This window comes from Centruroides vittatus, unplaced genomic scaffold (genome assembly GCF_030686945.1).
Source record: "Centruroides vittatus isolate TY-2023 unplaced genomic scaffold, ASM3068694v2 contig_1033, whole genome shotgun sequence".
Taxonomy (NCBI): Eukaryota; Metazoa; Arthropoda; class Arachnida; order Scorpiones; family Buthidae; genus Centruroides; species Centruroides vittatus.
Window position 1 is genome coordinate 1,380,332 of NW_027120671.1, and position 15,280 is coordinate 1,395,611.

A 15,280-nucleotide genomic window follows, 5' to 3' on the forward strand; every position below is an offset into this window, starting at 1 on the left:
GTCTTAAACCTTTGAAATCATTTTATAAAAGTTGTTTTATTTTGTTTTCATTTGAATTTCACACCAAAATTTTTTTAATGTACATCATATTTTTATTTTACAGTTTGTTGCAAATAAACAGTGATATTTTAAAAAATTCAAAAATTGCATTTTCCTATATAACTTCAAAATTCATGAAAAATTTGGTCCAATACTGGCCAGTAATTAATTATTTTCTGATACCTACTTTAGAACCAATTTTCATCCCATTATGATGTCAAGGTGTGGGACTCATTTGCAATGATTATCCTGTTATGGCCTTTGCACATAATTCTTAATTTCACTTCTGTCTTTGCATTTCTTAATTTTGATTTAAAATCTATGAAATTATAATAAAAAAACTGAAGAAAGAATACTTGAAAAGGTTAAAATAGGATGAAATTTATAGGAAAGCGAATAGATGATATAAATATTGAATGAAAAAGAGAGGAACATTCAAAAGAAGATATTAAAATACTGTTGGTAAAAGTTTAGGATTGTACACAAAGTTAGAACAGATTGAAGAAGAGAGTACGTTTTCTGGATGTAAAGTAGGAAATAGAATTCAGATTCTGGTGTACAAGAAAGAAACCTTTAGATCTATATACACAACCCTACACTCAAGGGGCCTTTTCAAGTTTATAGTATAAAAAAATGACATTTAGAACCTGGTGCATTTAGAGCATTTAAGATGACAATGAACAAAACACAGTTGAGGAAGGGGTTAGACAAGAAAAATAGAAAGCATAGAATAAGGCTTTGTTTGAACAGACTGTGAAAGAATGTAATTAAAAAAAAATCAAGGAAGAAGAAAAGAAAGTGGCGAAAGAATGATGATACACTTTATAAATCAACTGGGGAAGGGCATGAAAAAGAATCTAGAGAAAGAAGAAAATAAGGATATTATGGTTAAAAGAAACAGAATGGTTTTTGAAGACTTATGGAATAAAGAAAAAAACTGATAATATAAAAGGAGGAGTAACTTATACAGTGTGCCTTTCATTAAAGAAAAAAAACAATGTAAAGGAAAGTATACAAGTATATTGTATACTTTTATATTGTATTACCATTTTTTATATAAAAATATAATAAATAAAACTGAAAAGTTTTATTAAATTTTTATATAAAAAATGGCAAGTACAGTAGTATGAATAATTTTTATTTAAAGATTCTGATGATTAATATTTGCAAAGACAGCATTAAACTTATTATTTGCTTGATTTCTAGTAGTAAGTTTCTTTATTTTTTTCCCACAAATAAAAGAAAACAAAATATAATATAATATATGATATGAATTTTAAAAAGTTTTGATGCAAATTGAATTTAAGTAATAAATACATTTAATAAATGTATTATTATTTATTTAAAAATAAATTTAGATAAACAGTAAATTAATGCTTAATCATTTAACTATTTAGTAGGACTTTTAATTGATACAAAAAAACTAGTTTCATTCTGTTCTTAAAAAGTAATTAAATTTTTAACTTTTCACACATACTAAATAAAAAATGATTAAATATAAATTGATTATTTTATATTGTACAAATCACAATTTCTCTTAACATAATAATTAATAGAGTAATTTATATTATATATTATATTATATTATAGATGTAAATTCAATTTAAAATATAAATATAGTTAAATTTTATTTTTTAATTCCTACCTTTTGTCTTGCATTTTGAATAAAAGACTTAAAAAGTTAATATTTCATGCAGATACATGATCATGCCATGCAATAAATGAATGATAACAAAATGCATTGATGTGAATGTAGTACTTTATTTAAATAAAAGTTATTTATGATTAAAATTTAAAATATATTTATATTTTATAAAAATTTAGCATTTTTTAATTTTGAAGCAAAAGAAACCTCAATATTTTTACTGTAAAATGTATCTGATGTTTAACATATTTAACTACAATCTTTTAAATTATGTTAATTGATATATATATATATAAATCTAAGCTTTTTTTATATTTACATTTAAAAAATGTAAGTTTAAATTTTAAATTCATTTATAATGTTGTTTTATAATTTTCAAAAATATTTAGAAATTTATCCAGATATCATTTATTAAATATTTCAATATATTAAAAATAACAATAAATACTTCTTTAATACTGTGTCAAAATTATAAATGTAAATATCTTGTTTTATTTATTAAGTAATTCAAATTCAAGGTTTTAATTAAAAAAATATCTTGGTTAATGTGTAACTAGGTAGTCCAAGATGGCGGCTCGTCTCCGATTCCAGCAATCAGAAGACAGGGAATAGTGGAGATGCACATTTTAACCTAACCTAACCTATTCTAATAAATTACTATAATTATTAGCAATCAAATTATTAGAATAGGTTAGGTTATGTTAGAACGTGCGTCCCACTGTTCCCTGTCTTTCTGATTGCTGGTATCAGAGACGAGCCGCCATCTTGGACTACCTAGGTACACATTAACCAATATTTTTTTTCGAAAGTTATAAAATAAGAAAAATAATTATTATTAATAGTTGTATATAAGCCATCAAATAAAAATCATTTTATATAACTTTTAAATTAAGATAAATATAGAAATATTTTCTAGAAGCAAGCAACATAAGATTAAGAAACGAATAATTTGTCATTGTAACCAATGACAAGAAGAATTTTTCCTTCTGAATATGTGGAAATTTTAAAATACTTTTAAAAATCACAGTTAAAAAGTTTATGATATTAGAAAATAAGTATTTCATCTGTTCAATAGTTAAATTAACACAAAAAATAATTTTAAATTAAGAGATTGGTTTCTTTATTTTTGCTTATTATTATGCTCATGTTACATTATTCTATCTGCTTAAAACATTTGTGCTAGTCCTTATTTGAGATACTAAAAAGAATATTAAAAATTGGAAAAACGTTTTATATAGTAAAGAAAATACAGTACTTCAATTTTTTAGATTTTTAATGAAAATCTTACATAGAAAATAACTTAAAAAATTTATGACAATTATAAATAAAACTGTATTTTATGTTTTATAACATTGGTTTAAAACTTTTACGTCTATTCCATTCAATTTCAATAATTCACACTTTAAATTGTAATTATGAAATGTACAAATGTATTTAAAAACAGAGTTCAGTTTAAATGTGAATTGTTAATTCTGATTTAAAAATAATTAAATAAAAAACTAGTTTGCTAAATTCTTTAATTAAATTTTTATTTAAAAAATTCTGAAAAATATAATGTAAACTTTATTATTTAATTTTGATTTTAAAATTTAAGTAATGGATTAATTTATATTTAATTTGAATTAATAAACATTTTGTTTTGTATCAATGTTATTTTATTTAAATTTGTATCAACAGTAATAGTGAGAAATTAATCACCATAATTATCATTTCAAAGTTATTTATTTAGAAAAATAAAAAAAAACCACATTAAATGATAATAATTTAAAAATTATTATAAAATATTAAAAGAAGAAAACTTAATTACCAATAACACAGTATATAGACCAAAGCTATTTACTTAAAATTTTAAAATGTATTCAAAATCATTTTTTAAAACTGATATATTGAAAGATAATGAAAATTTATTATTGTCGAATACGCATGTTTTTATAAGTGAAGAGAAATAGATTATCTATAAGAATAAAGTAATAAGCTTCTAAAACTTAAAAGTTTATTTATATGATAAATTTGTTTAAAAAACTTTGCACCTTATATTATTGTGCTAAATTTAAAACTTTGATTATTTTATTTTAATTCTGTGAATATTTAGGTATAGTATCAAAAAGAAATCAAAAATTATTCTAACATAAAATTACAAAATACTTTTTTTTATATTTTCGTGACAACTTTTTATAAAATAAAAAAATTAACGTGTTAAATCAAGTAACCAAATATTGCTTAATTTCTTACAAGCTTACAAGATATTTTGTCCAGAAGTAAACAAAAATAACCATCTCTTAAGAATTTTAATAATTAGAATTAATTTTTATAAATGTCAAGAAAAATTGACCCAATGTGGAATTTGAATCTGTAACTCCTGTAAATTAAAGAGTAAATTACAGTAACAAGTTTTAATACCTGAGTTCCAACTCTAGAAATTAAAATTATGAATCCTAACAGCATAACTTAGTAATATGGGTTAATGTTACCTATGATAGCAAACATGGCGGCTCGTCTCTGAAACAGTGGGGACGCACGTTCTAACCTAACCTAACCTATTCTAATAATTTGGTTAGCAATAATTATGGTAATTTATTAGAATAGGTTAGGTTAGGTTAGAACGTGCGTCCCCACTGTTTCAGAGACAAGCCGCCATGTTCGCTACCATAGGTAACATTAACCATAATATGTCTGTCTAGTTTGTGGAAGTTAAAGATTTGAATCCCACTGTCAGTAGATTTTTTGTCTAGACATTCCTAAAAATTAATTTTAATTATTAAAATTAAGAGATGAGTAAATTCACCTGCTCTAGACTAAATTTTAAAATTAATTAATTTATATATAATCTATAAATAATCTGGAAGAAATCTGATAACAATTATACATATATAAACTACTTTTTGTATACTTTCCGATCATAATAGAATGTAATGTTTTGAATATTTAGAAGCTGAAAAAATAGATTGTAAAGGTTCAGTCAATACATATATATATACTGTAGTGTTTTGTTATGTATGAATAGTACTTAATAAATTCTATTTGTCTGTAGTCTTTATTTTTTTAAGTTAAAATTTATTTTGTAATAAATTTATTTCTGCAATTTAAATTAGAAAACTATTTATAAATTTCATAATTTTACTTATCACAAAAAATAATTATAATAATATAAATATAAATATATATATATATATATATATATATGTAAAATGTAATATATTAGTAAAAAAATTGTGTGACCAATTATAAAGAATCTAAGATATTCAAATATTTATGCAATAGAAAAATCATGCAATAATAAAAGTGTGTAGCTCATTAGAAAAATGTCATGCATTAAAACAGAAGCAAAACTGAAAATTATTAATTTTAATAAGAAACATGCATTTATTAAAAGCAACACAGCTGGACACAGATAGATGATAAATAATTTTATTTGATTTAATATATCATATATTTTTCAATATGAAAAACTATATATTTAAAATTTTTGTAAAATATTCAGTAATAATAAATTATTATATACAAATATAAAATTGAAATAAAAATGAATTTTCAGGTTTTAATTTCATTCTTTTCAACAATATAATAATTAATTTCAACAGTTAAATAAACATTATATTTGGCTTTAATTTCAGTAAATTGTAAAATTTTTTGTTGTGCTTAGTGTATCAAATTTTTTAAAAATGAATAGTTTTTCAAAATTATTACAAAATCTTTTAGTAATCTATACAATAATAAACTTAATTTATTCAATAGATACAAAGCACCTTTTTTTGTTGCCAAGATATATTTAATTCAGAAACAAACATTTTCGGCCTCATCCATAGGCCATCATCAGGTCGAAAGACGAAATTGGAACGCTTACATTCCCTGAATGGAATACAAAATTCAAATTAAATGCCTCTTCCCCAACATTGGCAATAACTGCAGAGAAGACCGAGATATATAAGAGCAGGCTGGAAGAAGGGTGTTTGAATGCAAGGGATGCTGAAAGCCCCTACCATCTGCATGGAAGTTCATGGTTAAGAAGTATGCAAGAAACTTGAACTAATGGAACTTATCACTTTTATTTATATTAGTGTTATTTGAAAACTTATGTTATTTTATTAATTTGTTACTGTTATCTTTGTTTATTTTTCTATGTTTATTTTTCTATTATCTTACTCTAAGTTTATCTTCCATTATTTTGTTCCGTTGTAAAAACATTTAATTTCAATTTTGTATTCCATTCATGGAACGTAAGCGTTCCAGCTTCGTCTTTCGACCTGATGATGGCCTATGGATGAGACCAAAAATGTTTGTTTCTGAATTAAATATATCTTGGCAACGAAAAAAAGGTGTTTTGTATCTATTTAATGGTTTGTTGAGCACTCTGTTGTTCTTAATTCATTCATTCATTTTATATTCCTATCTGAATTAAAAAAGATGAAATCATCATTTTACAGACTTACTCAGAATTATTAAACATAAATTTCAACATTATGCAAAAAATTAAAAATTAAAAATACAGCAAAAGGATGAACTGCATTGGCAGTTGAAATTTGTCAACAGATGTCAGAGTGCAATAGTAAGATGCAACAGTTTGTTTTAAAGAAAAGAATGATGATCAAAGTAGCTAACCTAGGTGCAGGATGGCGGAACCTTTGACCTCTCACAGTCTATGTTTATAAAACAAGAGAAAAGGGAACTTAAGAGAAGCACTTAACTTGAAATCCAAAGAGAACTCAAGTTAAGTGCTGCACTCAAAGTCATAAATCCCACTAATGATTGAAACACATCTAACTAAAAAAATGAACCTTTAGTAACCATTTATAGAAATATTTAATTCATCATTTTGAAATGGTTATAAATACTATAATACTATAAAAACTACTTTAACTATACCAGAAAGGGCATGTACCACTATATTATCTATTATATGAAAGATGAAGATAACAATTTGTAAAACAGGTACAAAATAAAAAATATATATGATAAGTATGCTGAAGAACACATCAAAGACAAATAAATAACATATATTAATTTGGAAAAGCATGTTAAACTAAATACCATTTATTAAACTTGTAATATTAATAATATTTTGTCTGTAAACACTGTTAAACTTTAATTCTATTCTAAATATTTGATATTTCCAACAGTTTTATAAATAATGAATATTTTTAAAATATAAAAAAACAATTCATCAATCAATATCAGGAATATTCAGTGCTCTTCTTCTAAATTATTACTGGTATGCATTTATGGTAACTGAACATATAGTGTTGTTTTTACTGAGCAACTACCAATACTATGTACAGGCTACAGATACTTTTTTATGCTCTCTACTGGCATGGTGGGCCAGCATGTTCTAGGTAAACAAAGCCTATTACTTGCACAACTTCTAAAGATCGTTTAACGTTTTGAGCTGAACCCCCTTTTGGTTAATGTAACCCTTGGTGCCAAGATGGCAGCTCGTCTCTGATTCCAGCAAGGAAACAGTGGGATGAACGTTCTAACCTAACCTAACCTAACCTATTCTAATAAATTACAATAATTATTAGCAATCAAATCATTAGAATAGGTTAGGTTAGGTTAGAACGTGCGTCCCACTGTATCCTTGCTGGAATCAGAGACGAACCGCCATCTTGGCACCAAGGGTTACATTAACCAAACTGGTTAATAAATAATATATTAATTTTGAAAATACACTTTAATTATTTTAGTATAAAAATAGTGTAAAATGTGCATTATAATAAATCAAATAATGTAGATTTTTAATTACAAAGTTTTCCAAAAATTAGTATGGTAAATATATTTTTCAGAGAATTCTAAAATAATACATGATTTACATGCATGTTATCAAATTATTATTTAAATCAAATCTAAATGTTTTTAGATAAATTGAAGTTGTATAAATAAGACCAAAAAAAACAATATATAGATATTATTTATGACACTACAATGTATATTACACTAACCATTAACAAAATAAATAGATTTTGCATATAGGATACAATTCATATTATTGATTTTCTATAAAATATATTAATAGTTTCTGATAATTTCTTTTTGCTATTAACAAAAAAGTTATAATTTTTGTTAATAACTTTTTGTTTCAAAATAAATAAATTTCTTATCGTTTTTAATCTCAACTGTAATTCTAGAAGAGAAAAATTATAAATTTATTTACTTCTATCTGTGGCCATAGCTTGGTGTTAGATCAAGAAACCCAGCAAATCTTACCTTAGAACTGATAACATTGAGGAGAGAGGAAATGGTGGCACGCTGCTGATGGGCAAGGGGAGCATACAGAAGACTTGGAAGAGCACTTACCACAGCAGCTGGCAACACTGGTTGGAGGGGCAACTGTTGAAGGAGAGCATTCTTCAGTACTAAATGATTACGACCATTAATTAGTAATTGGTTTTTAAGATGTTCGGGCGGATGGAAGTATTTGCAGGGTGGCTTCTCACGATTACATCGACCCTGTGAAATATAAACACGATTATAAGAACTGCATGTTTTTTAAATAAAGTTAATAAATTTAACACTTTAAATATATATAATTTTTATTCATAAAGATTTCATTCTGAATATTTCTTTTTCATTTACTACTTTGTCTGATGATAAAGATTACTATTTATTATAAAGTTTAAAGAACAATGAAAAATAATCAGGATGTGTAGATTACTGTTTTGCTGCAACATATTTGAGAAATAAACATCTGGCATTATGTAAATTAGTACAAGAACATATCTAAGTTTGAATAATACATATACATAAATGTAAGAGATCAAGCATAAATTATGTATTGCAATTTTTATGCTTTTTAACTATTATCTGTAATATTCCATAATGCTATTGCACATACTCGCCTGTAAAATTATATAACATATATTCTCAACCCCCATAATTGTACTAAGGAATAATACACAGCATGGGGATACCAAACATTGTTATTTTATTATTAATTATATGTACTGTGTAACATACAAAGCAGTGATATAAACAGTACAGTTTGCTACACAACACTTCAGAAACAAAAATAAATCACTCTGTTACCTAATGGTTGAGATCCTAGTTTTAGGTAACATTTTTGAAAACATTCATCCCCTTGTAATGCTTTTTATGCACAAAGCATGTGTTTATTTATAAGCACGCATACCTAATAGCCTATGCATTACGTATTACCAAAAAAAAAAAAAAAACAGTTAATGTTACCTATGGTTCCAAAATGGCGGCTCATCTCTGATTCCAGCAAATTGGCAAGCGCCAAATCCGACAGAGGGCGCTCAAAATGGCTGCGAAACAGATAAGGAACTGACAGGAAACGTTGTCTTGTAGAAGGTGAAACCGTTTTGGATGCTGGACACATCGTATTTTGTGGATTAAACTCTAACAACAACACTGAACATAGTTTTATTTATCATAATAGTTATGTTTTTATATTGGAACATGGTGTATACTGCTTAAAATATTTAAACACTTCTCACCTGTTAACGTGTAACAGGTGAGAAGTGCTTTAATTCTACACACGATAGTCTTTTATTTTATTTTTAAATAATAATTCTTATGTAGTCATGGCGTAGCGGTAATATTCCAATTCAAGTTTGAAAATTATTCTTTTGATAATCTGAAGCTGTCTACATAAAAAGAGAAAAAAAATGTCTAATTTTTTTTTGTAAATGGACATGCCTGTCGAAAAATTGTTTTTGTATGCAGATCGGAAAGAAAATAGGTAAATTTTCTATCTTCATATACGTATGTTGAGATAACTTTCCAGTCAAATTTTTAAAAATATTCTTAATTGAAAATATAAGTTAATTTACGTTTTTTGTTTTCATTTTAGTATTATGCTCGGCTATCACATGTTTACGAAAATCAGACAGCCCCGCTTTGCACGTGCATTCTCCCCGTAATTGAGATGTATTAAAACGACAATGTCTGAGATTGCAACACTAAAGCAACAACTTGAACTTTCAGTGTTGTTGTTAGAGTTTAATCCACAAAATACGATGTGTCCAGCATCCAAAACGACTTCACCTTTTACAAGATGTTTCCTGTCGCCGATACAGTCTAGAATTTGACGTAAATTCAATGATTTGTTCTCCATTTGGTCATTGCAGTAGTCGTCACTGATGGAAACTGAATCGGCTCAGGCATTGAACAAACACATGGTCAGTTCCTTAAGCCCTGGTCACACTATGTGATTTCCAGCCACGCAGGCGACTGCAACAGCAACAAGCGCGAGTCGCGTGCGTCTTCTCGTGGTCACACATTGTTCGTTGATGTTGCAACTCGGAACATGTGACCCTATAATAAACCAATAAAATTACAGCAGCTTGTTTTTGACTACTTCCGTAAGTTTACCGACATTTTACGTTCTACTTCAGAGTATTTACGGAATTTTAGCCACTTTTCTTATTAAAATGGCAAGCAGTTCCTTTTCTGGAATGAATAAAAAAAAAAAAAAGGCGATAATTTTGTTAGAGCTGGCGAGAATATACGAAGAGAAAAATAAGAAAAAACGTTCATGCTGGGTTAAAACTTGACGAAATTAATATCAATGAGCTAAACAATCGTGCTTTCACCAGCTGATGAATGAATTAAGGCTTTCGGATGCCGTAGGTTATAGGGGATATATCCGTATGAATACCAATACTTATATATAATTTAGGCAAAACGTTTCGTAGTTTGGCATATCAATTTAGAGTGGCCCATAATTCGATATCAGTCATTATCCCAGAAGTTTTGGATGCTATTTAGAGGAAAGCTTGAATGATTTAATTCATTTATAATCGATATATTTTTTTCTTTTATATAAGCATTTATTTTATTCAATTGTATATTATTAAAAGTAATCAAGCTTTTTAAAATAAATCTAACAATAACTTTTATAAATTCAGATTTAATTTATATCAAATATAGCATTTAAATGTACTGAAACTGAGTTAATACAAATGTTATAATCAAAATATGTTGACAAATATACAACACAAAATATGACGTGGCACAAAGACGTTTTCTGATTGGATGCGCGTTTACAACCGTCGCCAGTAGAACAAACTTTTTGTTTCTAGTTGTGGTTGCAGTCGTGCCGGTTTTCAAGGGGGGATTACCAGTTAACGGGAACAGCCATCGCGGTTGCAGTCGCTCGCGCGGCTGGAAATCGCATATTGTGACCAGGGCTTTACCTGTTTCGGCAGCCATCTTGAGCGCCCTCTGTCGGATTTGGCGCTTGCCAATAGAAGAAAAGAAACAGTAGGGACGCACGTTCTAACCTAACCTAACCTATTCTAATAAATTACCATAATTATTACCAACAAAATTATTAGAATAGGTTAGGTTAGGTTACCTGGTAGAACGTGCATTCCCACTGTTTCCTTTCTTCTATTTGCTGGAATCAGAGACGAGCCGCCATTTTGGAACCATAGGTAACATTAACCAGAAAAACACAGGAACTACATTTACTAGAGGGAACAGCTAAAACTCTATAGTTGAGTGCGGGTAGAAGAAACGTTTGAAATAATTATAGTGTGTGGATTGTGACGGGCGTGGCAACTGACAAACACGAATCACGTAATGTATATAGGAGGTTTCATCTTTCGTCGGCTAGTGCATGCCATTCCAGTAAAAGAGGAGACAGGAAGAGCTAGATTTCTTTCATACTAAAACTAGATTTAATTTAACAATATCGGGTTACATATGAATCTTTTTTGACAAAGACTATGATACGTGAACACGTCTATCTGTACGTTTCTATATTCAACGGTTGACTCAACAGTGAATTTTCCGTTGAGTCCCTTCATTGAACGATCTGACGTCACGTTTTGCAGAAAAAAGAAACGCTTTCGTTAAGAGGTCGTTTTTCAAGATGGCCGACTTAAGTAACGAGAATGTGGCGATTGTCACTGTTTTGCTAAACAATTAAAGTAACTGGCTTAACCATTATTCGAATAAATCCTTTTATTCAAATGAACCCATATCTGTATCATTTTCTTGTATACTGAATCTTTCTTTAATAATTTTAATTTTTTGAATATTTATATCATTAGGACGAATTAAAGAGGGCTAAATATCGGTCGTAATCAATTTTGGACAAATAAAAAAAAATCTTAATATTTCAATATTGACCAAATTTTCCAACATAATCGTGCAATGGCATGTTTTATCATATACAGATCGTTCATTAATCTGTACGCTATTACAGTATCTGTTAGACGTCCGTGTTTAACAATTCTTCAACGATAGTGCTCGCGAAAGAGCTCGAGATCTCGTCTCATTATTCTAAAATTAATATCCCCGTATTTTTTGGTTTCGGTTTTGTTTTTTCCTCCGTGTAGTCAACTGCTTTGTGATTTATGTCTCTAACAATAACTTCAATAAAGTATTTTTTGAAGACTTCTGGTATGTATGATTTGTCATCCTATCCTGCGCTGTGAACGGACAAATTATCGTTAGATTATCGAAACTGAAACTAAATTAACGATAAAAGATCTTAATTAACCCTAACAGTATTCACAGCAGCGAATGGATAGTTTCTATAAGCGAAATTTACTTCTTCACGGAAGCCGCCATGTTAGTTTGTTGAATACTCAACGGTCTTTGAGGTCGTCGAGACCGTTGAGCTCAACGGTGAAACAGCGCTGACGTCACTAGTCTCAATGGAAAACTCAACGGTCCATTTAGAAACGTTGTTCTCTCACCGTTGAGTCAACCGTTGAATATAGAAACGTACGGTATAACGAAAATACCGGCGTTTCGCCGTTGCCAACTTCAAAGCTTTACGATACGTTCGTACAGTCGAATAATTTGAATGAATTCCACTCATTGCTCACTGTTGATGACGTTTCAAACGTAACTCTAATGAAATTCACGAAGGAAAGAGTCAGTTTAGGCTACATCGTGGAGAAAATGGTGTTCGGTGATATTGGTGCTTCTAAATCTACTCGTGTATAAATAGCGGATTAAAAGGTGAAATGATATAAATAATCTAATAAAAATATTTCAGATAAGGTAGAAAATAAATATGAATTTTGTTTAAATAAAATACATTCGAATCAAATTTAGATGAAATACGATTTTAACGCATTTTTGCTGCAGTTCCATTCGCATGTCCATAAAAAAATAAATATCTGCCAACCCCTCAGACCAGCGCCGTAACTAGCCTTTTATGCGCCCGGTGCGAGCATCTGTAACTACGCCCCAAAACTTGGTCCAGGTCATTTCTGCGCCCCCAGGGTCTACGCCCTGTGCCTGAGCACCGCCCTAGTTACGGTACTGCCTCAGACCTGTAATTATTCATCATTTCTCTCTCCTACACAGAGAAACAAAGCGTTTTTCTATAATTCAGTCACCCCCTTCAGTAGCACAGATTACAGGACATCTTTTCCAATATACAAAATAAGCTCTAACGCCTTTCCAATGGATTTTATGGCCTTTGTATAATGGTACTTTTTAGGTTTGACGGCCGAGCGGTTAAGGTGTCAGCCTCCGCTCAGGGAAACCCGGAACCGAATCCCGACGGGTCGAAAAATCCCCAGGAATTTTTCGGGGTGTGGTCGGTCTGGATATGTGGGACCCCGTCCCTCACCACCCAGCCGCCCCATTGTGGGCCTGCCGAACCCATGATGGGCTTGCTAACAGAGGCCCTCTTAGTGCCCACAGGGAGGAAAGTTTAAAAAAAGACCCACAACAAGAACGGACAGGTGGTGAGAGACTAAACCTGTCATATTTGGAACAGGCCGCCCATGAAAAATTTCTGAGTTCCCAAGGCGATCGACTGACGTCTTAACCACCTCGGCCATCCGGCTGGCTACTAAATTATCAATATTACTGCCGGATCAAGACGAACTCTGATCTAGGCCCAACAGAGGCCAAGGGGTTCCGTTCCCCGAACACTAGGAGTTCGGTCGTGGATTCGCGCTTGCCAGGACGGGCTGGCCACGTGGAGTTTTCCGGGTTTTCTCCACCTGAATAGGGGCCAGTCACCCTTAAAAAGACCTCTCGAAAGGCATTGCCCAAATATTGCGTTGCCGTAACTTAACAAAAGAAACAAACGAACTCTGATCTTCCCAGAAAATAATATTGATATCTTAACGACGATTACCCACCAGCAGTAATAGCATCATAACTTTATTATAGAAATTTGGATCCGGATGCATTTCCCGTTCATGTATGCTGACCTTATTGTACATCTGACTGTTCCAAAATTAGCAAAATTTGAACTCCGTAATGGAAATCATGGTGTGCTACATGCCGTGTCAAAAAACAATGCACTACTTCACCAAATATTCTAGTAGATAAAAAGTTCTATGGGAGTTTTACTTCAGAATATTTGACAAATCATGGTGATTTCCATATTCTGTACTAATTACGAAGATTGAGAAAGAACAAAATTAAATTCTCATCCGAGAAAGTGTAGGGAACAAAACCTTTGAAATGAAGTTCACAATTCACTTTTATATATATATATATATATATATATATATATATTTTGTAATATTATCAATCAATTTATATGTTATACGTGGTACTTCGATAACGAAAACACTAAGGTAAGATGTGTCAAGACAAGCAAATCTATCATTACATCAATTCTCACCGGAATATTATTCCTTAAAAATATATTAGGACACACTTAGCTTTATTACTTTGAACTGGCAATGCTTTAGTCTAGGCCTGGCCAACCCGCGGCCCGCGGGCCGCATATGGCCCGTCACGTTAAATTGTGTGACCCACTAAGCAATATTATATATCTATTAAAACTTTTGTTTCCCGTTATGTGTACTCCAAAAGAATTAAATAAATGAAAATTTGCATGTGTCATTGTTATAATGCACAAGTGCGAGTACGAATTCTTGATATAACAATAAAATCTTATTCATTTCATATTTGTTTTATTTTTTTAAAAGCATGTTTGACTGAATTGTGGCCCACCGTAATTTTACGCGTGATCAAAGTGGCCCGCGAAACAATTTGGGTTGGTCAGGCCTGCTTTAGTCTCACAAAGTTAGATTTGTTAGGTTTTATACATAGAACTGGATTTTCTAGATTCGATTTCCATATAACAAGATACTTTAGATAAGACAGAATTCATTAATGAATTAATTCACATCTTTATGTCAGTCCTTATTGAATTGTACTGAATGAAAAACATTGGTATTGAATTCTACAAAATGATAAATGAAATGTTAAATGCAGATAATACAGTGGAACCTCGGTATACGTCTGCTTTCGAATACGTCCAATTCGGAATACGTCTTGTATGAACAAGTAGCACTATCGGTGTACTAGACCAGACTAGACGTTCGCGGTCCCACGGTTTATAACTGTTAAATTTCTTCTGATTTTAATTTGTAAGTAAAATTTTATTATTTTTATTAATCATGAATTGCAAAAAGGCAAATGAAAAGCAACAGAAAATTAAAAAAGAGACTAGAATCACAATGGAACTGATAAAAGAGATTGTTGAGAAATTGGTGTTCGAGATTTAACTGTTGCACACCGTATTCAGAGAACGACGATATCGACAATCGTGAGAAATAAAGACATTATTAAATCTGCTAACGTTGCGAAAGGGGTTTAATCAATTTCTAAACAGATTATTACTATTAAGGAGAGTTTGATTTGATTTGA

General features: G+C 29.8%; 1 protein-coding gene across 5 annotated transcripts in view; it reads right to left on the bottom strand.

The window, feature by feature from the left end:
• Positions 1 to 15,280, bottom strand: part of LOC136968563 (muscleblind-like protein 1) — a 194,829-nt gene that overhangs the window by 113,689 nt on the left and 65,860 nt on the right. For 4 of the 5 annotated variants that reach the window (XM_067262589.1, XM_067262581.1, XM_067262567.1 and 1 more), the window contains exon 3: positions 7,886 to 8,128. In XM_067262589.1, coding sequence (XP_067118690.1) covers positions 7,886 to 8,128 — 243 coding nt within the window. The remainder of the gene's footprint in view (positions 1 to 7,885; positions 8,129 to 15,280) is intronic. The other variant, XM_067262575.1, reaches the window with a different exon arrangement.